Raw genomic sequence first — 24,064 nt, 5'->3', positions numbered from 1 at the left:
GCGTGTGAGTCCATGTGCGTGTCTGCCACGATGTGTGTGTATGTCCGTGTGTGTGTATATACGTCGATGTGTGTGCGAGTCGATGTGTGTGTGCGTGAGTTTGTGTGTCAGTCAATGTGTGTGTAAGTTAAAATTAAAAACATCAATTATGTGCGTGTAAATCGATGTGTGCGAGTCCATGTATGTGTGTGTAAGTGCATGTGTGTGTCGCTGTGTTTGAGTCGATATGTCTGTGTGTGTGTCAGTCAATGTGAATGTGTAAGTAAATGTGTGTATGTGGTGTGTGTAGACAACTAATATTTACAATTTAAGTTAGTATATTTTTTTATATTTACGTGTGTGTCTAAGTCCATGTGTGCGCGTGAATCGATATGCATGTCTGCAAAACTAGAGTGTGCCACTAAGAGGTGGGGCCTTACCATCAGCCCCACCAAAACGAAGCACCTGCTTGGGTATTTTGTACCATCGGGCACTCCACCCCCACAACTCCCAATCGGTGATGGGGCAGTTGTGGAGAGAGTGGAGAGTTGCCCATACCTGGGCAGTGTGCTCATGACTGGCTCCGGTTTAACAGCAGAGGTATCACTCCGAATCAGTCGAGCGGCATTATCTTTTCATCAGTTGCCAAACGCTGTGTGGAAGCTACCTGGTCTGTCGCTCCTCACGAAGCTTCGGGTCTTCTCGGCCACAGTCATTCCCTCCCTTCTCTACGCTTGCGAAACGTGGACCCCCATAATGGAACATCTAGGCTGGCCTGCCTACGATCCATCCTGGGTTTAACCAGGCTGGATTGTGTGCGGAGCTCACAAATCCTCGAAAGATCTGGACAAAGTCCCATCGGTGAGCTACTCCGGCAGGCAAGGCTGCGTTGGCTGGGTCATGTAGCCTGTATGCCCAGCCACCGCATGCCGAAACAGCTTTTGTTCGGCCGGATCGAGGGGGCTAAACGGACGCGGCACGGGCTAGAGAAGAGATGGAGTGACGTGGTACGGGAGGATGTGGAGCTGAGTGGACTTGCCGATGACTGGTACCAGCGGTGTCAAGATCGGCCTCTGTGCAGGAGGCTCGTGAAGGATGCTACTGGGCAACAACAGAGGGCCGAGAAGCGACGCTCACAACAACGAGCGGAGCGCCGGGTGGCTAAAGCACAGCAAGTTGGCACAGTAGAGGGCATAGGTGGTGCATCAGCCAGTCATCTCGGTCATCTCAGTCAGTCGACCCGTGGCACCTGGTTCTGCCCCGTGACCTCCTGCCGGCGGGCGTTCGACACTTCACGTGGCCTCAAGGTGCACATGGCCTGGCACAAGCGTCGTGGTGACGTCACCGCCACTTAGTGGCGAATGGCGGTTGTTGTGAGTCGCTGTGTGTACGTCCATGTGTAACTCCATGTATATCTAAAGTCGATGTCTGTGTGTGTCAGTCTATATGTGTGTGTAAGTCCATGTGTTTGTGTGTGTATGGGTCAATGTTTCTAATAGTGTATGTAAGTCGATGTGCGTCTGTCTTTTTTGCCCGGGCAACGCCGGGTACTTCCCGCTAGTATTAAATAATCAAATGCACAGCACACTCCAAGGACACAACCAGAGATAACATTTGCATATAATTGGCATATTATTTTCACACATCGTGCACGCTCAAATTCACGATTCAATTGTGTTTTGTGATCGTATACGAATTGTTTTTCATCTGTGAATGTTCATCAACACCACCAGTTCACTGATGATGGCCTGCCCACACAGTTGGAAAGCAGTAAACATGCAACGGTGGACCAACTTCGGGCCAACGTTGGATCAACTTCGGGCCAACGTTGGACCAACTGCGGGCCAACGTTGGACCAATTTCAGGCCAAAGTTGGCATGTCGTTAGCACAATGTTCCATGTTTGCTCCAATTCATTTCCTACACATGAGCCGATCTCATCGCTCCATCTCCGCTGCGCTGACCACCATTATGAGCCATCCTTCCCTTGATGGCAGCTCCTTTTCCACTGGATCAAATGTCTCCTCAAAAGCGACAAAAGCCAGGCATAGTCGAACTGTATTTGAAATTGTCTGCAATATGATAGCATGTGGGCAATGGTAGTTTTTTTCCCTCCACATTAAGAAACATGCGTTACTTTAGGGTATTTGGCTGCTATACATTTCCACACTATAAGCCACTTCGTTGAGCTATCATTTGTGGCCCGGTCGCTTCTAAAAATAGCTACATAGATCAGAGGGCCTTAATTGGTTAAATAATTTAAAAGTTTATACTGTGGTTAGTTAATAGTTTTAAACTTGTTTCTAAATCCAGTTTGCTGATGTTGCTTGCTTGGCCTTGGAATTGTCCATTGTGGTTTTAAACATGTTTGTGAATAATTGACATAGATATGTAGACGTGGAAGGTACATTCTATACACGTGGAAGGATGTTAGTCATAGTTTATAATTTAATAGTATGCATACCTACAATCTATAACCATATGTACACACACACGTTTGCCTTTGTACGCATACACTCGATTAAACCTTGCATATACATATATGCTTAACTCAGTCGAACCGATTGGAGCAAACTGCTCACAGTGAGCACTTTTACAGCGTGACAACGATTAACGTCTCCCAAGAGGGGTTATTGTGATGAGCGCCACTCATACGCCCTGCTGCTTTTGTCCCCTACTTGTTTTGAATTTTCGCACCGTGCTTCATGTACTATATTTTAGGTTTCTCTGACCTTAGGTAGATTTGAACAAGGGCCGGTTCATCAGATGACAATACAAGTTCCGTGTATATACATGGACACACGTGCATGTACACATTTCCATATGCACGCATAACACATGCACACTGCAGAACTGTGTACCCGTATATGCACATAGTGAATGCAATCATATACAAGCGTGCAATACTCTTAAGTGGTCGCTGTGTATACATTGTGGAGTATAAGTTACGCATTGTACACACGTATAGTATAAGCAGTGCTCACACGCATAGTCATCAATGGCGAGACGTGGACACGTAGGGCATTGCACACGAATACACACGCACGTAGTACTGTACAATTAGTCCAGTGCTATACTATAGCACGCAATGGGCCTTATCCATAGCACTGGCAGGTCGCCGGGATGTTGGCTATCAACAACAAGGCAACTCCTATGACTAATTGGGAATGAGACGCAAGCGTAGGATTGATCACCCTGTCGCTGGCCGCCTTTGGGGAGGGTGTATAGTATGAAAGGCCGAAACACCCTAGGACCCAAAGGTTCACTACTGACGATGCGCTCCCCAAATTTCACCAGGCTCACTGTTCATGAACTCTTGGAAGTGCTTGCACAAAGGATAGTAGCATCTCATCCTGTGTTCTTTGGAATCCCGCTCCGCAGAATAGTTCCATTCAACCAAACATCCCCCGTATAGCCACAACAGACTTGCTGGCTGCAAGTGCTGTCAACGAGGACCACCAATGGGGCAAGGCACACGCGGTTGGGCGTGGGCCAGCCACCACGCCCGGGCCGCCTTCGTCTCTCCACGAGGCCTACGCACGACGCACCACGACACGGGGATGCAAAGACGGCCGCGATTTTTATTGCACACTTAGATACGGTACTCGGCTCACTTCATATACTCGGGCAACAACCGACGTATACTCAGCTCGGCACTCTAGCAGGCACGCACGTGGAGCTCGGTACTCTAGCAGGCACGCACGTGGAGCTCGGCACTCTAGCAGGCACGCACGTGGAGCTCGGCACTCTAGCAGGCACGCACGTGGAGCTCGGCACTCTAGCAGGCACGCACGTGGAGCTCGGCACTCTAGCAGGCACGCACGTGGAGCTCGGCACTCTAGCAGGCACGCACGTGGAGCTCGGCACTCTAGCAGGCACGCACGTGGAGCTCGGCACTCTAGCAGGCACGCACGTGGAGCTCGGCACTCTAGCAGGCACGCACGTGGAGCTCGGCACTCTAGCAGGCACGCACGTGGAGCTCGGCACTCTAGCAGGCACGCACGTGGAGCTCGGCACTCTAGCAGGCACGCACGTGGAGCTCGGCACTCTAGCAGGCACGCACGTGGAGCTCGGCACTCTAGCAGGCACGCACGTGGAGCTCGGCACTCTAGCAGGCACGCACGTGGAGCTCGGCACTCTAGCAGGCACGCACGTGGCGCTCGGCACGGCACTCTAGCAGGCACGCACGTGGAGCTCGGCACTCTCCCAGGCACGCACGTGGAGCTCGGCACTCTAGCAGGCACGCACGTGGAGCTCGGCACTCTAGCAGGCACGCACGTGGAGCTCGGCACTCTAGCAGGCACGCACGTGGAGCTCGGCACTCTCCCAGGCACGCACGTGGTTTGCGCGCGCGCCGCACTTCCGGGTGCCTCGGCGCAAGCCACGCCCCCTTCTTCCCGTGCGTGCCGTGCCCCTCGTCCGTACAGAGCGTGTGGACGCCGTCTTCTATCCCCTTCTCACAAACAAACAAACAACAGCAGCCGTAGCAGCCATGGACAACACGCCGAAGCAGCCGTACCAGGGAGACCAATTGGCGCGTCTGAAAGAGAAGGATAAAAAGAAAGAGAAGAAGTTCGGCGACGAGAGCGACCACGCCAAGAAGACAAAGTTTGTGAGTACAATGTTGTCCCGCTTGTTGAAAAGCAGGAGCCCTTCTTTCCTCCTTGGTCCGGTATCAACGTCGTCGCAACGGGAACCACACCCCGCTCCCGTCCGCCCTCTTTCCGTGCTCTTCCACGCACACAACTTCCACAACGTTGTGTATATTGACAATATGACTGTGTACTAAGTCGTATAGGCGTGCGTGTGCGTGTGGTGTGTTACTCCTATCGGGCGTTGTGCTGGCCACAGTGCCGGCCTTCGTAGACGCTGCTCGCTAACAGCACTTGCCCCAAACACTCTGTGTGGTGTGTAAAGACATCAGCGCTGGGGAGACAAAGGCGGCCGAGCTTGGTGGTGGCCACCCCCCTCTCCTCTCGAGGACCACACAGTGCCGGTAGCATTCGTAGGTGCCCCAAAAGTGTGTTTAGGTTGGCGCAATGGAAGGGATTTGGTTATTTAACGCTCCTCAAATCCAGTCCTTCCCGAGTTTGATTCCCAGGCCACGGTCGACATCGTCAGTGGTGAGTGGATATGATCTGAAAGCAGGCAAATGAGTCGAAGTATGGTCAAACAACATCGTGCCAAAAACACTTGTACAGTGCTGTACATTGTATGTGTGGGTCAATAATGTGTGTGTGTACAGTATACCAAAATACTTGCTCGGGCATAAGAGGTGTGTTGACTGGTGACATGAAGTGCAGTGTAGGGTGCACTGTGTTAATATAGGTGTCAGTCACATCACGGTGCACCTAGCCTGGCACAAGAGCTGCGGTGACGTTCTGTGTGTACACGCACGTGTAACTCGTACACGTACGTATGCCTAAATCTGCGTGCCCACCAGAGTACCGCTAGTGGAGATGGCGGTGGCTTTGGGAGGCTTTCATCCAGCAGTGGATTGACCATGGCTGATGTTAAATGATCTAACCTGTAAAGTGTTGTATAGTGTGTATATGTGTGTCAATTTGTCAGGCTCGTGGGCTGGACTCTTGTGTTGACAGATTCAGTCAATCAACTATCCAGAGCCATTGAATTGAATACCATTCTGGACGTCCGATGGACGTACTTAAGCCCAGCCATGGGAATGTGGAATTACCACTGCAAACATATCGTACGCTCTCCCACACTGTATACAGGAAGAGTGGTATGGAGGTTACAATATTTTGGAAATACGACTGTACAGACTTGTATGTTGAACTTCTTTCGCACCGTACGTACGTAGCCAACCGTACTGTTAAGAAAAGCAAGTGGCGAGACTGAACAAGGGAGTGACAACCGAAGTATGGAACTTGCCCGAGATAACTGAGTGATGAATTCAGCTCGTGCACAGCATCCAGAGGGATTCTTTCATCGCGTGGCCCTGGAGGGATGCCGACAGCACGGGTTGTCCTTCATCCAGCAGTGGATTGGTCAAGAGCTAAAGGACTGCTGATGACTATAATATACCACCTTTGGAACCTCCTTTGCTAGTAGCAAAATATGATCATTGGTATTGTGGTCAATGCAAACATGACTCCTTGTAAAAAAGGTGCCAGTTTTGTTGCCAGATTAAAGGGTAAAAATTGTTTTTACTATAATATAAGCACAATTACTACTGTACTCGTAAGCTTTAAAATAATTTTACTACTTGGACCATGTGATCAGTTATCACCTGTTCAAAATTGACACCACACTATTCACTTGGCATAATTAATCTGTTATTAACTTCGTACAGTGTGTATTTGATAAAGCATGAACGTCTCACATCCGAAAGTACGAAGGAATGGAGACGTTTCGAGACCTGGCATTAGCCATAATTAACTGTTAATCTTTACTTCAATTTCAAAAACACACCGCCTGTCATGTACAGTGTACTGGACACATACATGAGGGTGCCGTTACAGATGATGGTTATCTAGTTGAGCTTATGACTAACCAAGAAGTGTAGAAAGAACTGCCTGCTAAGGTCATTTTGGCACAATATTGAATATAAGAGCAGTATGCATATGACTCACAAAACACTTTCCAAGATTGGTATATTGGGAGAATTGATGGCCAGTGTTTTGCCAGTCATTCATCGTATCCCCAACACTGACCTATGCCAGCATTCTGTTTGTGTTTGCATAATGCATGAAGGATACATACATTCATGACGTGCCCAATAATGAATACAAACTACAGGGCTTAAACGAAGCTCATTGAACCTGCCAAATAGGCTCATTAAAATGGTTGTACCATGTGTGTAGGCATGAAAGAAGAGGTATATAGATTGTCATTGGCAGCAAATTTTTTGAGTACTGTATGCTGTATATTCGCAGTATTTTCCATGTAAAGAAAAACACGACGCGGAGTAAAACTTTTAATGAGATGTAGCAATGGTAGCATGCTGTCTTCCTTGAATGTACAACATGTGACATTTTGTTCAAGGCACAAACTACTGCTGGGATGTCAATCAGCTTAAATCGGCTACCGTGTGTGTTTTTTTAGTCAACCGAAAACAGAGTAACTTGACCTTGACGTTAACTCCTATGTGTTTCTTCTCAATATCTGCCAGTTTGAAACAAAGCACATACAATTTCAGGAGCATCAAAAAAAGTGTAACAAAAATACAACTTTGCTTCATGGAGGCATAGTCATCATGAATGTTCACCGTGGCTGAAGGTTAGTTTCAATGCAATTATTTCGCACCGTACCATACATAGCCAACCGTGCTAATCGGAGGTGCCACGCGTGAATTAACGAGCTTGCTCTGTTTACTGTTTATTATTGCCATGGTTTAATGGTTAGCACACTTGCAATCCTTAGGTCACCGGTTCTATCTCTTGACGTGGCTGTGGAAACAATGGGTACGTTTCTTAATTCCCACTGGCTATGTCCACCTAGCACCGGGGCCGGTAATCTTTGGCTCCAGAACCACATACGGCTCTTTAAGGACTGCTTGGTGACTTTATTGATTAAGGACCACCGTTTCATATTTGCATGCATTACAGCTCTTAAATTTTTTTTTACCGAAAAAAAAGTATATTATTATTTTGGTTGTCGACCCCTGCGCTAGATGGATCCTGTGCAGGAGCTTGATGGATCGTGAGACCATGAGGGACGGTGATAATGGGCAGCCCCTTATCCAGTAGTTGATATATCATGGCTGCTGATGACCAGAATGATATGGCGTAGTAGTTATCACACTGGTTAATGCATTACACTGTAATGCCAGTGCCCTGAGTTTGATTCATGCCCTGGGCTAACAATACGTGACAATGACAACTTACTCTTTGGTTCTTTTGGTAAAGTCACGTTGGTATAAAATAAATTAAATCTTAGAAAAAAATGACAACTTAACCCAGGATATGATGCAGCATCATTTAGCATGTAGTTCCCATGATACATTTTTGACCATACCTTTCCGATGAGACCCTGACAGTAAAAACTGGTTTTCTTGCCGAAGTAAATGCTGTTGAAAAACTTTGGTCAAGTAGGCCTAGAGGCCCATAAACAAAAACGTGTAAGTAGATAAATGTCCTTCCTGTCTGTTTTTTTATAGAGTACAGTAGTTGCAACAACGACTTCCTGTCTGTTTATTGCATATTCATCCAATACTATATATCATGTTTAAGCTGCATGCTTCACACCATGCAGACAAATTAATGTCAAAGGTGGTCTGTTGGCATTTAAGAAACATAAGGCATTACTACTACAGCCTGCAACTTTGACCACACCTCATTCTGTCGGAAACACATGTTCCCACTTCCCGGGTTCAGAGTGTTTGCAAGTAAAACACGTGTGCCAGATGTTATAAAGGCATCCTCGGTACAATGTGAAATATAGCTGTTCATAGGACAATAATACATCTCCACAGCTTGTAAATGTAGCTTAAATATAACAGTCAACAAGTTAATTTTTCAATTCATTGACACGACAAGCCTATTTCGGAACCATAACCCCTGATTATTTTTTGCAATTGACTGCCATTTTTTGTGCTCTTTGCACACCCCTTGATAACGTTGTCAATGTGTACGGTAACATTGTGCAGCTGCAGTTACATTTGTTCCACTTGCTAGTCACATCGTACGGTGCGAAAGAAGTTCAACATACATTTTCCTCAGGTTCTAAAGCGTCTGCTTTTTTTTCATCTTAAGTCTTTGTTTGTGCACGTGAAAACTTCAAATTGTTTTTGCAATAACCATCACCTTATTTTTTCCAGAACCAGGTGACCAAAAGCTGTTGTCAAAAACAAGTCAAATTGGTAACGAGAAGGGGAACAGTCATGTAATGCAGTATACGCATTTTGCTCATGGGTGGCGTTTTTAAGAGGGGAGTACTTTTAATGTTATATTTCAGTCTCTTTCTCAAAACTATATGTATGCTGTCCAATACTGTACTGAACGTGTTCCTGATCGACTCATGAATGCTTTGCAATCTCTTATGTTTTTCTGTCTCATGTGCCGGTTCGTGGTGGCAGCCAAAGCAGATCTGCAAGCACGAGATTAAGTTGGACGGGAAGACTTACTCAACAGCGTAGCAAGGAACAAAAATACCCAATGAACAAAATGCCAATTTAAAACAACATACAAGTATGGTAGTTTATGTGTTAAAAAGGCTCTTGTTAATTATTTCCTATCTTATGTATTTTGGGCTGGAGGATTGATGTGGCAAGGCGTACTTATGATTAACGATTACATTTTTGTCCGCTCTGTGCGTTGTGTGGAGCAATATGAATACTCTACTACAGTGCATTCCAATGTGAACACTCGGCAGTGGGAAAACTTGGGCGTAGTTAACTGTGTGGCATAAAAAAAAATACAATGAGTTGGGTCATACGATATTTTTACCCGTAACGGGCGTGTTTTACAGCGTGTCATATAGCTCCTGTGGTCCAAGCTCGGTTACCTAACCAATCAGCTGTCACCTTAATACATATACTTTGCCCTTCGGGGACTTGTAGCACAATAGGGTCGTTGGCCTCCAATTAAAATTTCTATTGATATTTTAAAAAATGCATTGTGTTTGCAATATGAGGAATTTACTTGAAGACAGTCGAAGGAGGTCGATTGAGTGTTGGTTCACAATTACAGTAGTGTACGCCTTATATATTGCTAGAGGATATTTTTGGTCTACTCTTCCACGCTGGCCAGACGTCTTATAAGAGTTTGAAGTACCCACTAATTTATCCTACCACACGCATCTTGCCCATCAACTATGGCCGTACCCATTTCTACTGCTTGGTGGACAGATCCTGGAGCAATTAAGAAACTTGCTCCCTTTGCTTCAACTGCTGTGCTGGGAGATCGAACCGGTGGTGACCTCTGCTTTGCAAGTCCAGTGCACTTTTTCCAGAACGATATATATATTCATTGCCGCTTTCAACCTTTCGCTGCTGTTGGGAGTGCATATATCTCTCTCACACACTGGCAGTGTGTTCCGCTTGAGGCCTCTTCCAGTCTAGTCCCCGTAGTTTAAATTTCAATTTGTCTGAATTGCTTTGTAATCGGCTTCTTCAACACTTCAGTGATTCCCCCCCAGGTTAGGTTGACCTAAAATGCCATCAGCTAGTGTTTTGCTTGTGACAATATTTGAGTGTTGTCTTGGAGACTGACCTCGTATGACGTCAGAGTGACCTCAATCAAGTGCACCCTCACAATTCTCACCTTGGAAGCCATTTAACTGGCACTTTAAAAAAAAGATATCGTCCGACCTTTGACGTTTAGTGTTAAGACTGCCGGCTAAAGTTGTCCGAATGAACAATGTACAGTATTTCAAAGAGATACATCTTCATAAAGTTGAAAATGAAAGTAGAACATTAGGTAACTTGTTTAATGAACTGTTTGCTGGCGGGTGAAGGCGTCACGATGCCGTGTCGGTGTTTTGGACATGCTGTTCATGACGGGTTGGTGAAACGTGGGTGGGCATCACTAGTTCAGATATTACTTGCCACGAGTATTAACCACGGTCGGGAACTGATCTCAGGTCTCAGGGTTTATAGTGTATGACGCAAACCACTGCACTGCTACCCCACCCAATCGTTTTGACGTGTAAAACCACAGTACATACAGTTCTGTTTTCAACTTATGTTTGATGTAGAAGCTTAAATTAATCTTGAGTGGATGTAAGGTTGTATTTATGTTAGTAAGCTTAATGCTTTGGCCTCATGAATCTACTGCAATACATCATACGCTGTTGGTTGACTGAATTACAAAATACCCTGGAATTTGGGTTCGGAGGACAGTTGTTAAGATCTTGCATAGCCACATTCTTGTATCTCGTGTGAACTTTAACTCAACTGTCCTGTACAGTTTTAATCATAAAATATGTCATTAATGAGAAAACTCATCATATCAGAAAAAAACAGTGCACACCTGAAAATCATGAGTTTTAAACAACACTCAGAATGTATACAAAAAAACACCCGGCCTTTGTGGATTATGCAATAATCATTCATAGCTATTGAATAACTGCTTTCTGGTTCTCATGCCTTCAGTCGCAATGAAATACATTTTTAAAAATTGTGCCCGACTGACAGCCAGCAACGACACGGAGAGACAACAGGAGACTAGTTTCGGTTGGTGACATTTTGTTCACATTTATTTGACAAAAAATTGTCGACCTACGGCTACTGACTATTTTATGTAGGGTGTGTTAGGCATATGTCTACAAAAACATTTTTTAGGGGGGGGCGGGGGGAGTCAATGTTTGTAAACCTCTTGGATAAACTTTTTACCCCCACATCTGGGTGTGGGGTGGAGCACTTTCTATAACTTTTTGATTCAGGCCTTTATTTAGTTGATGGACAAACGGAACACCGGGCTTTTATAATGAGATGGTGACCTAAGACCAGTGGACCACAATGCGCTATTGTTGGTTTCTGCAAAATGCACAGAGGCTGGGCGCTTTTTGCGTGCAGTATGAATAGGTGACGGTCACAAGGCGATTGCACTTTTGTGAAGTCACTGCTGTAATTTTGCTCGCACTATGTTACAATATTGAACTTAAGATATTTGTTTTTTTACCCTTCTATCTGGCAACAAAACTGACACCTTTTTTTACAAGGAGTCATGTTTGCATAGACCACAATACCTGCAGCCATAATGCAAACAATAAACATAACTCTGATAATATATGCGTCATCTGGTCTAACCCATGTGAGACTTGGCTCTAAGGAAAGCTGTCTCGGGTGTGGACCAATCAACTTCAAGGACAGTGCATATATTATCAGAGTTATGTTTATTGTTTGCATTATGACTGCAGGTATTGTGGTCTATGCAAACATGACTCCTTGTAAAAAAAAGGTGTCAGTTTTGTTGCCAGATAGAAGGGTAAAAAAACCAATTATCATATTTTTTACTGGCAAATGAGGTTCCAATGGAATATTGAACATACATTACTTGAATAAATCAATAAAAAAAATAGTTTTTACAATGTGTGGCTAATGAAAGAACTAAAGAAATCGACCATTTACAATCATTATCGTTCGCCACGATGTATCCACTGCTGGATGAGTGCTGTCCCCAGGCAAATCTCGGGCACTCCCTTGCGGTTTTGTGATGCGACCACGCGTACGTATCTCGCTGCTGCACACACTCCCCGCTGATTCGCATTGCTCCATCTGCGCGGTTGCATATCGTTGGGTGGGGGGGGGGTCCTGCGGCTTAGACGAACGTTCAAATGCGTTAAAGGAACAACGTGAGTGCGTGCAAATATTCTAGCCAGAATTGTAACACGGTCAGGATGTCGTCCACTCAAATACATCGAACCAAATGCGGGGTGACGTCTGTCGTTGCACTTTCGAGGCTGGTAACAATTACGTTGGGCGTTCTCTGCGTCGGCAGTATCACCTTGTTGTTGTTGTCGCCTTTTTTAATTATTGAAAACGGGAAGCTTGTCATAAATCTAGAGTGCCCTACAGTGCACCAAATCGACATTCGCATCACATTAAAGCATTCCAAGTTATCCGTAAGATTATCTCGTCCATGAGCTTGCATTGTAAAGAGCATGTTCAATCAAACGAGTTCGACGGCTTTTCCCCGCATTCGCAAATTCACCACCGTCGATGATGATCTGTCCGCTTTTCACTTATAGCTGTGAGAAGGATGGGGGTTAACAAATTAATTCGCAACTACAGTGGCATACAAAGAGTTCATGCCCAGGCTTTGTAGTAGCAGCTCCAACCAAATTAATCTTTTGACCCTGCACTGTTGGAACACCTGTTAAATAAGAAAACTGATTATTACTTGGGAATTTAAATTGTCTTTTGAGATATATATACTGTATTCATTATAGTAGCTGCCACAGATTGCCCTGCTTAGCATTCGGGTCATTGTGTGCGATATCACACAACAAAACGAAGCACTTTTAGCTTCAGTGGAACATGCGTTTCAAAACTGCTCATTAAATGTGATTTGGCTTGAGCACAAGTCTCAGTGCTTTGTTTTAGTGCAGTGTTATTGCGGTGCCAGTTTTAAGTGGTAGTAGTTGTAATTGTTTTGGGTAACTCCCTGGCAGCTTGACCGGTTTTATGTTATGAAAAAATAAGAATAGGGTTTACCCTTTCCGGCAGTAAAACAGATATTAAGATGTTCAAACATCAAATAGAAACCTTTTGCAAGGAATTATGTCCGCATTAAGCACACGTACTTGTGATGAACATGCAAATACAAAATATGCTCTGATAATTACATGTAACTTTATTTTAATTTTTCATCTACGTGACTTTACCGAAAGAACCAAGAATATGAATTCCTGCAGGCACGAAAGTTTTAAGTCTAAATATATGGGCATTTCCTTTGAAACTGATAGGTCTACACTAGGACACCCTTCTAAAGTGCCTCGTCTCGCCAGTGTCAGACCAGAGAACACCAAAAGGCGAACTGGTTTTATGTTGTTTCAAGATGTTTGGTAACCCACTACAGTGACGCGGGGATCCTTTGGTCACAAAGTTGCACGTCAACTTGGAACCGCAGGACCTAAACAGGCACTGTGGCGCTGATGTGGTTTCTCAAATATCTGGTGTAATGTTTGCATTTGAGAATGCCACGTTGTTTTACACGACGGTACTGTATCATCCATTTGTGTTTGCTACATTTAATTTGCCGAGAGGATTGTTATCTTTTATGTGTGTGTGTGTGGGTGTTCAAAAGTCTTGCTGGAGAGTGGGCATGTGCACTGGTATGGTGCCACACTCCAGTCAGGTTGTCAACCGCATGTGAGAATTGTCTTGAGACTCCTCTACCCACTTTTCTTCGTGCCATTTCTCACCAGAATTCTTGTTTAAGCCAAAGTTTGACCCACATTTGAGTCAGTAAAAATACCCTGTTTATTCAAAATACAGTTTTTTGGAGGGTTAGCTCCCATAAATATGAATGTGTCGTGTAAATGTGTTGTTAACTTGTCTTGTTTATGTAAAAACATGTTTTACCACACACCGAGTGTGACGCTTTAAAGTGTCTGCTTATGTGGGCAAGGCTTGGTAATTCTGTTGGTAGGTATAAGTGAAGTGCATATATGTTCCCTCCTTTCCAAGCCACAGATGGCAAGGCCACAAATGTCAGATGCTTTGCTGTACTACAGAAAGCTATCTCAAAAAAGGCAATCAAGACGGTCCCCTCTACGCCGTGCCAGAATAATGACAATTTTGTCCGTGTAATACCATATGCCGCTCACATTAGTTTGTGATGCTCACATTGGCAGTGGCGCACAATCACAGCGAACACACACGCAAAAAACACGCATGGGTCAAATAACATGTAAATAAAGTGCTATCAAGAAGGGCCATTTCTCGAAACGTCAGCTATTATATATGTGTTTCTTTTAAGGCAGTAATATGCCACGCGCAATATTTGCATCGCTGATTAAATAGATACAGAGCACAGTTATAATGATATCCTGACATTACTGTAGTAGCTACAGTTTATGACTTGTAATGAGCCATATGCTAATGAGTTATCCAGCTTTTAAACATTTGTAAAGATTAACAAAAATGTAAACTTATTTGGAAAATGTAACTTTTTTTATGGTCACTGTATACTGTCTCTTGGAAAGTCAGTGTGCCCTTGCCAATATATGCGGATGTTCGGATTTGTGTAAGACAACATGTTATTTTACTGATAATAAACAACCTCATGCCAGCAGCTTATAAAATATACGAATAATTATTTCACAAAAACAACAATAATGAAACATTTGCATAACTTTGTTTGTTTTATAGAAAACATCAAAGGGTAACAATATATCCCCGCTTGCCTTCAAAAACTTGTAAAATATTTATTTAATGCATGCACGTGACTCATTTGTGCATGCAGATTAATTTGTTATTTCATGAATGGAGAGTTAAGGATGATGACAATAATGAAGGAGAGTTTTTAGATACATATTTTAAATGGTGTGTTGCTCCTCCACTCTGTTATTATCAGCATCCATACTATCTAAAAATGGACCCTCTTGGCTTGCGTGGAAAGATTTATTGAAACATGAATTCACGACTTACTGTGTTAAAAAGCACAAGATAAACCAATAAACCTATTTCGATAGAAATGGAGTCACAAATTCCTTGGACACTGGCACTGTATTACTCTTGGAGCATAACCAAGCTGATGAGTGCCACTGTGAGCCGCATTACGTGGGAAACGTACCATGAAAAAAAATGGTTGGATGTGGCGAGCTGTATACTGTTATAGGAATAGAGATTGCTTTCCTAAAGGGCAAGTCAAACTTTAAACAGCGGCGACATGAGGTTTGCGAGATTAAAGAAGAGCGTGACAATACTGCGCTATCGAACCAGGTGGCTGCATTACTCTTGCTGCCAGAACAAGGGTCATGCAGTGCAACATATACGGCAGATAGCATGCCGATTCGTTCACGTTCTGGGGATAACTGCTTATTGGAATAAGCAGGAATAAGCAGTTGGCTCCTCAGTAAGAGCATAGAGCATAATATTGCAACTAGTTGTGAGTGTGTGTATCACATCTAAGTGCTGATGCTACCGCTTGGTTATTTTTCACCACTGTGCAGAATTTATTGATGGGTCTAGAAGCGACCAACATCTGTTTTTTTGCCAAGAGGAAAACTAAAGGAAATTACACGAATAAAAATGACCAGTGACAATTTGAATTGAAAATGATGGACTGGCATTGATTTGGCGCATATTCTTAAAGTGTGTCTTTGTGTGCCTTCTGTGAGCATGCACTTTGTCTTCTCTGTTTCAATCGCCTGTAAGAAAGTTAAATAAGCACATGCAGCAATTTCAGGCATGGGAAAACTCTTACCCTTCTCCAAGGGCATCACTGACTGTTGTTTTACCCTTCTGATTGTATTTGGTGATGGGATTTAACAAGCAATCAATGTTCTTTTTTCTACTCTCTTTTCTTTTTTTTCTTTTTAATTCCTCGTTTTTGGAGAGCAGAAACTGAAAAAATCTACGGATCATGAGCAGGTGTCTCTGGTAAGGTCGTGTGTGCTGCTTGCTTACATAGGCTATCTGCACACAATTTCTGTTTGCATAACTCTTGCAAATTCACGAGTGCCATGCATGTGACCAAAGGTGCGCATGGATGGAATGTCATCGTGAATGCTTTTGCTTTCCTCCAAAAGAAAACGCTTTGCTGACTAATGGGAATTGCACGAGTAAACATTTACTGCACATTTCGGAGTGTGCCTTGGCTCCGTGGTATTCCACTTAGTGTACGTGTTTCATTATTGCAGTGTGAGATGTAGCACGCTTGAGCAAGCTATCCCAAATAACGTGATTGCCAAGACAGTTCTATTTGTAATGTACGTTTGCCCTTGGTCGTGGCTTTCGCCAAATTTACATCATTTCAACCGTGCATTTCCATGAGCCAAACGCAGCTTTCATTACCTTCATTGTTTACCCATAATTGTTATCGCTGCTGTGTTGTCACGTCTAAAATGTGCAACTGGATTTGATAATTTTCTCGTGAAGAATGAGATTAACTTGAAGGAAACTAGAGATTTTCAGGAGTATTTCTGCGACAGCTCATCATCGTTGGGTAATTTATCTGATTTTGAGCTTTGATTATTCCTTACTGTGGTTTCAGCAACACCTTTTTCTTTGCCTTAATTTTTACATTTGTATTCTTGGTATATGGGAAAAAAGAAGTGATGTGAAGGCTAACCATAGCCATCACATACACTCCTAACCAATGAGTGTGAGAAGATGAGGCCATTTCAGATGACCGCAGTTTCCTGTTCCGTTAAATGCACTATTGTAATTGAATAGGACACCTGTAAATTGTACTTGAATGCGGTTCGTAGGAATAAAGTGTTTTACTGCCATAGCTCTACATTGGAACTATTTACAGATTAATATATACTGAATTTTCTAGTTTACATTATTATGTCATTATATATATAAAAAAATTTATGCTCATTTACCCTTCACATCGCATTTGTAAAAAAAAAAGTATAAATAAAATAGTACATTGAAAAGGGCGTGCAAGCAAGCAAGATGCGCATTGTGCTTGCAACTACGCTTTATTCGAAGTTGGTTTAAAATTTCTGACAGTTACCGTTGCACTTGCCTTCGAAAGAACTACTCTGCATTGTTGAAAGAAATTCTCCTCGCGCTAATGTTTCCCCCCGTGTGTTGTGCTAACGCAGCTGGACCGCTTTGCAAGCATCCGTGCTGGCGCCAAGAAGGACAAGGAGAAAGGGGACCGCCCCGTCGTTGTGCAACGTGGAGGAGGGCCGAGCAGCCGTGATAGCCAACTCGCCAGCGGGGCTCAGCTACCTTTCGGTGGAGATGACCTCACCGAGGATCAGATCCACACGTTTTTTGAGAAGATGCTGGTAAAACACCATACATACGTTTTCTTTCTTATTTTTTTTGCGGGAGAATTCCTCTTATTCGTGGTGATGTGGAGGTCCAATACCGCGGATTCAATTATCCATGATTGTATCCCACCTCCACGCCCGCCTTTGTCTGTAGGAAACAATTACGGATAAGAAGGTGCATTTTCTGCTCAACTACTCTTAACCATGGCGAATAAAAGAATGCTATTCCGCAAATCATAATAGCAAAATCCTTGGATAATTGTGAATAATAAGAATAATAGGAACACAGCTAATAGGAATTTTTGCCGGACCCTACAGCTCCTGTAGATAATTGGAGTAAGAGTGGTTGTGGAATAAAGCTGTACTGTACTTTCCATTTTTATTCCTCCAAGCTTGATCTTTTTAATGATTTACAGATATTCTGAGAAGTTGTACTATTGTGCTGCTATTTTTTTTACACAACAGGAGGACATGAACCTCAGTGAGGCCCACAAGGCTCCTTTGCGCCACAAAGATGAAAAAACGAAGCGTGACATGGTTTTACAATACATGGCTTCCTCTTCCAAGACGGTGAGTTTGTCATCACCTCCACTCCCACTCTTGTCCCCAACTGAATGCTGAACTTTGATTTCTGTCCCTAACCCTTGGATTCTGAGATGTTACAGAGTTCAAGTGGTGTGCTGATTGAAACATTATCCATCTCCACTGCAGTGGAATTGCCTGTCATTGAAATACATTATTTGTCCATGGGAGGGCACTATTTCACCGCTACAGCCCTAAAGTTGGCACGCAAGAAACATGTTAGTTCTTTGAATAATTTATATTTTGTCCAGCAGAGGTCATCATATACCATGGTAATGCATGACTCGTGCTAGTCTACCTGAATTTAACAGAAATGACCTAACGATATGCACTGCTGTATTTTTTTTATTGAACGGGTTGTTGTCAGATTGATTATTACGTAATTTAATGTGACGTTAGTTTTATTCTCAGTGTTCATGAATAAGGAAACTCTAAAGTGTATCTTTTACTTGATGCCTATATTTGATAAAAAAAAAAAAATTCACAATTTTAAGGCATTTTATTGCTGAATAATTGAAGTTTTATATTTATACTACAGCAATTTTTTATTTTAAAAAAATCTAGATTTGACGCCCACTGAAAAAGGCATGTTTTCATGTAAAGATCTTGTACAACATTAGATGGTGAGACATAATCAGCAAGCCATGCCCATTATCGTTAAACAGGTTGCAGATGTTGTGAAGAATTAAAAAGAACCAATGGCATTTGCCTTGTTTATATTCTGAATCAACAGCATCAATGAACAGAATACAAATAAGCTCCAGTTCAGACTGTTTTGACATTTTAAGTACATTAAATTACATTTTGGAATACCTGATGCCTTTTGTGACATGCATTTTAAAACTAACTTGTCATTCATAGCCACGTTCTGGATAGATACACCATAAAATGCAGTCAGAATGTGTTCATAACGGCAGACCATCTTTGGACTATGTGTTTAGTAGCATTGCCAAAACTAAGGTTCGTGGCCTGTATGCGTAAATTATTACAGGTGACATTTACCTCCGAGTCATGAGTTGTGGTGCCACCGAAGATCTCAATCCTATCTGATGGGCAGCCCAAACACACCGAAATGGGTAGCGGGAGAAAAGACATAGAGAGCAAGGAACCCTGATTACCCCAGAATTACTTCTTATCAGTGAGTGTTCGAGGTGTGCACTCATGACGGGTGTCCGCTTGTGGCTATGGAGAACAAGAATGGGACTGACAGGTGGTATGGCAATATTCCCTTGGCGATGCACATTATTCAAGGAATTTGAAATGGCATGGCCTGTCTGTAAGGGGCTTCGCAAATTTGTGATTTACTTGAGAAAATGACAGAAGGGAGATTGGGGGAAAAATGGTTTTGTGGCACTAATCAAGCAGGCTAATTTGCTTTTGTATAGTGGTGACATGTGTGCAGTAAGGGTCCACTCTTTTGCTTTTTTGTATAAAGAATTTGTTACAAATTTCTGCATGTTTTACTCCTTGTAATTATTTGTTGATGCGACCTATTTACTTTTTGGTTTGTTTTTAGTATCCTTAAAATAATTTTCACTGCATGTTCTAAGATAATTAAAAATGCTACCATCCCAGAATTGAACAAATTTTAACTAAACTCTACACATAATAATATTCTTCATTATGTTTTCAATGAGCAAAGCAATGAGCCGCGGTAGGTGGCTAGTTCCTTTTTTAATGAAGATGAGCATGTGGCATATGTTTCAATTTGGTATTGGGCAATTTTTTATTTCATTGCAACATTTTACATGGGAAACCTACATTTGCATGGACATTTTTATAATTGAAACAATTAACTGCCCTATTACTAATTAAACTGATTTTGGAAAGACCATATTAAGCAGATAATTGAAAGCACAGCAATGTTCTCCGATCATTTGATCTTTATCAAGCCGATTTGACCAACCACAAAACTAAAGTCTAAATGACGAAGTAGAAAAGGGAGCACACACTGGGATGCGGGGAGGAATTCGCTTTAGTTTTGTTTCTCTATCAAGGTTAAAGCCTTTGAGATAAAGGTATCCCACAGGCTTGCTATTTAATGGAATGTATGACATGCTTTACCGACTGGGAGATTATACTATGAGGCCATGCCGTGTCACCCACAGAGGACCCTTGCATGTGAATAACAACCAAGCCGAAACCCACATTGGCCAGACTTCTATTAGACCTGGCAATCTATTGCTTAAATACATTTTACTCTGCCTGCTTTATATTTCATTCGAGCTATAATTTTAGTATTGAAAAAGTAATTTTTTGTATTTTCGTGTTCATGGCAGATAAAAGAGTAAGTAAAAACAAATCTACTTTCTCAAGATTTTCATAAGTGAAGTATTGGATTTCAAATAATTGTGTTTATTTTCCAGCACGTAATTAAATCAACAGTACTGGAATATGAATCAGGTATAGTTTAGCCTGTTTTATCAGAACTGTTTTCGTTACAATAGGGTAGCCAACTGAATGCATTAAAAGTGATATTAAGAAGCCACAGTTGGCCAAACATATTTTTCTGGGAAGACATACCACCCACTATTGTGTAACACGTATAATTTTTGAGAAATTATATCTTGTTCATATATATTTATTATATTGTATATATTGGTTATAATCTTTTCATTTGTACTTATACAGGGTGACCCAAAAACAACGGGCCCCAACTCTAATAGGCCCCGTGTGCACGGAGCCCGTTTTTTTTGGGTCACCCTGTATTTTCCAGCCATTGGCCTGCTTATACATATATGTGTACCCAAGTATATACAGGAGAGCTCGGTGATTTTCAAGATTCGTAGCCTGAAATGGCAATATCCTTACAATATAATATACTCTTTGGTTCTTTCAGTAAAGTCACATATAAAGATAAAATAATAAATTAAATACTAGCATACGACGTTTCGATTGCAACACAAGCAATCATCATCAGGTATAAATGAAATAGAAACACAAATCTAGTATACTTAGAAATGTAATGTAATACAACCGAGAGTCGGATAACATAACAGTCAACACCCTACCTGGTTGATTACGTTCTTCCTGAGAATGCTAAGTTTGAGAGATAATACACAGAACCAGAGACATATAGACAGACATATAAGCAGACAGATATCACAGAGATACATAGAGAGAGACACACATAGGCACACAGAGAAACCACGCCTCTGTGTCGAGGCCTTAAATAGAGAGAGGGGGCGGGGGCGGAGAGAGAGGGAGGGGTTAGAGATATTAGCATGTCAATGAGTGGCACGATGAGTAGCATGGTGCAAAAGCTTGAGAGAGGGGGTGGGAGCGGAGAGAGAGGGAGGGGTTAGAGAGATTAGCATGTCAATGAGTGGCACGGTGTTAAAGCTTGAAAAAATTAGGAGACAGGGAGAGAGACACACTGACTTAAATAACCTAGCAAAATTTTTCAAAATGTAATGTAATGCAACACAGATAGTCGGTCAACACACAATTAACGCATAGCCTGGTTGATTACGTTTTTCAAAGATTGCTAAGTTAGACGTTAAGTGTGAAATTTGAAAAACGTAATCAACCAGGCTATGCGTTAATTGTGTGTTGACCGACTCTCTGTGTTGCATTACATTACATTTCGAAATTTTGCTAGGTTATTTAATTCAGTGTGTCTCTCTCCCTGTCTCCTAAATTTTTCAAGCTTTTTCACCGTGCCACTCACCGTGCCACTCATTGACATGCTAATTTCTCTAACCCCTCCCTCTCTCTCCGCCCCCGCCCCCTCTCTCTATTTAAGGCCTCGACACAGAGGCGTGGTTTCTCTGTGTGCCTATGTTTGTCTCTCTCTATGTATCTCTGTGATATATGTCTGCTTATATGTCTGTCTATATGTCTCTGGTTCTGTGTTTTATCTCTCTCTCAAATTTAGCATTCTCAGGAAGAACGAAATCAACCAGGTAGGGTGTTGACTGTTATGTTATCCGACTCTCTGTTGCATTACATTTCTAAGTATACTAGATTTGTGTTTCTATTTCATTTATACCTGATGATGATTGCTTGTGTTGCAATCGAAACGTCATATGCTAGTATTTAATTTATTATTTTATCTTTATACGTGACTTTACCGAAAGAACCAAAGAGTAATTCCTGCAGTCACGAAAGCTCCAAATTAAGTTTCAATATAATATAGTTCCTAGCTGGAAAATAGGATCGACAGAATCTTGGAATCATGGTTGGCCAAGCCGCCTGGATCCCTGAATGGCATTTAGGCAAGATAAGAGGGTCCATGGGGTCTGGCTGGTCGAGAGGAAGCGCTTTTGAATTATATATGGCCAATGCTTATGTAATACTGGTCAATATCAGCTGGCTGTCTTCTTGGTTCTTTCGGTAAAGTCACGTATAAGGGAAATAATAAAATAATAATAAAACATAATAAAATACAAATCTCACGACGTTTCGGCCACAACGCAAGCAGCCGTCCTCAGGTGAAGAACAGGTCTGTCGGAAAGACAGCGTCTGAATGAGCACCACCAAGCTTGGCAGCGTATATTTAAGCTGGGTTGGAAATGCAGATGTGGGATTAGTCTCTACTTAGTAGTGACTACTAAGTAGTGATTAGTCACTACTTAGTAGTGACTAATCCCATATTTGCATTTCCCATAAATATGCTAATTTCCTCTTGATATGCAAATTCCTTTGCCAAGGCGCCCTTCCCCCTCCAACCCAGCTTAAATATACGCTGCCAAGCTTGGTGGTGCTCATTCAGACGCTGTCTTTCCGACAGACCTGTTCTTCACCTGAGGACGGCTGCTTTCGTTGTGGCCGAAATGTCGTGAGAATTGTATTTTATTATGTTTTATTATTATTATTTTATTATTTCCCTTCTACGTGACTTTATTGAAAGAACCAAGAAGACAGCCAGCTGATATTGACCAGTATTACATAAGCATTGGCCATATGTTTCAAAAGCGCTTCCTCTCGACCAGCCAGACCCCATGGACCTTTTTATCTTGCCTAAATGCCATTCAGGGATCCAGGCGGCATGGCCAACCATGATTCCAAGATTCTGTCGATCCTATTTTCCAGCTAGGAACTATATTATATTGAAACTTAATTTGGAGCTTTCGTGACTGCAGGAATTACTCTTTGGTTCGTTCGGTAAAGTCACGTATAAAGATCAAATAATAAATTAAATACTAGCATACGACGTTTCGATTGCAACACAAGCAATCATCATCAGGTATAAATGAAATAGAAACACAAATCTAGTATACTTAGAAATGTAATGTAATGCAACAGAGAGTCGGATAACATAACAGTCAACACCCTACCTGGTTGATTACGTTCTTCCTGGGCATGGTTAAGTACCACGTCCAGTCTGGCCCCTTCTAGGCTGTCCAAGTCCTAGAGGGCCTTTCCTTGGAATTTGGGTTGATCCGGCCAATTCCACACACTGGACATTGCCAATGCAGTTCAGCCGTGATTCTGGATTCCTGAAAATAGCTTGAATTGCCAATTCTAGACAACTGGAAGTGATGATGCTCAGTTAAGCTAATCATAGATATTAGCTAAGGTAGATTTTGCAGTAGAATTGCTATTTCATGGAAGAATATCTGTTAGAATTTATTTGAATTAAATGGAGATTTAAACGTGGGAATTACTCATAAAAGAAGCATGATTTCTGCAGAAATAGTCCTCGCACAGGATTCGAATATGATTCTTGAAGTAGTTACCCAGGTCTACTATGTGGTACGTGAGAGCATTGCTGCTATGTATAGCTGTGTGAATGGCTGGTTGGTATGCATGTAATGACTCATCTCCCTAGCGACCTTATTAATTGTTATGATTTGGGGATGTGATTTCTTTCAAGACGAAATTCTTTTTAGTCCTATTTTAACCCCTCGTTTATAATGTCTCATGTCTGTTCTGTCTCATCTGTACATTTCAGAGCCATTAGCATAGAACTAACTTAAGCGTATGATTTGCATAAGTATGAATTAATCGATTTGAAACCGCTTTATACAATGCACTTATCGTAAGTCTAAAGTGGATCTTGTGCTGAAAACCTAACTCTTCAACTGTTTCCTGCCACAGAGGTCATGTAGCGCAGTAGGTTTTCCCCTTATTGAAGGACAGTGAATACATTTAGTTTCAAGCACATGAATTTAGATGTTTTTTTCTCGCACAACTGATATTTA

At 42.5% G+C, this 24,064-nt stretch overlaps 1 protein-coding gene across 3 annotated transcripts in view; it reads left to right on the top strand.

Moving 5' to 3' along the window:
* Nucleotides 1–24,064, top strand: part of LOC133342998 (protein diaphanous homolog 1-like) — a 233,676-nt gene that overhangs the window by 102,086 nt on the left and 107,526 nt on the right. The window contains exons 1-4 of one of the 3 annotated variants that reach the window (XM_061552419.1): nucleotides 4,372–4,590; nucleotides 15,949–15,987; nucleotides 17,163–17,351; nucleotides 17,802–17,906. In XM_061552419.1, the coding sequence (XP_061408403.1) occupies nucleotides 4,471–4,590; nucleotides 15,949–15,987; nucleotides 17,163–17,351; nucleotides 17,802–17,906 (453 nt within the window). In that variant the 5' untranslated portion in view covers nucleotides 4,372–4,470. Of the gene's footprint in view, nucleotides 1–4,371; nucleotides 4,591–15,948; nucleotides 15,988–17,162; nucleotides 17,352–17,801; nucleotides 17,907–24,064 lie in introns of those variants that run through there. The other 2 variants (XM_061552421.1, XM_061552420.1) reach the window with 2 other exon arrangements.

This window comes from Lethenteron reissneri, chromosome 16, assembly GCF_015708825.2.
Source record: "Lethenteron reissneri isolate LAM-NWPU_2019-01 chromosome 16, ASM1570882v1, whole genome shotgun sequence".
Classification (NCBI taxonomy): domain Eukaryota; kingdom Metazoa; phylum Chordata; class Hyperoartia; order Petromyzontiformes; family Petromyzontidae; genus Lethenteron; species Lethenteron reissneri.
This window is presented reverse-complemented; position numbering and strand designations above follow the sequence as displayed.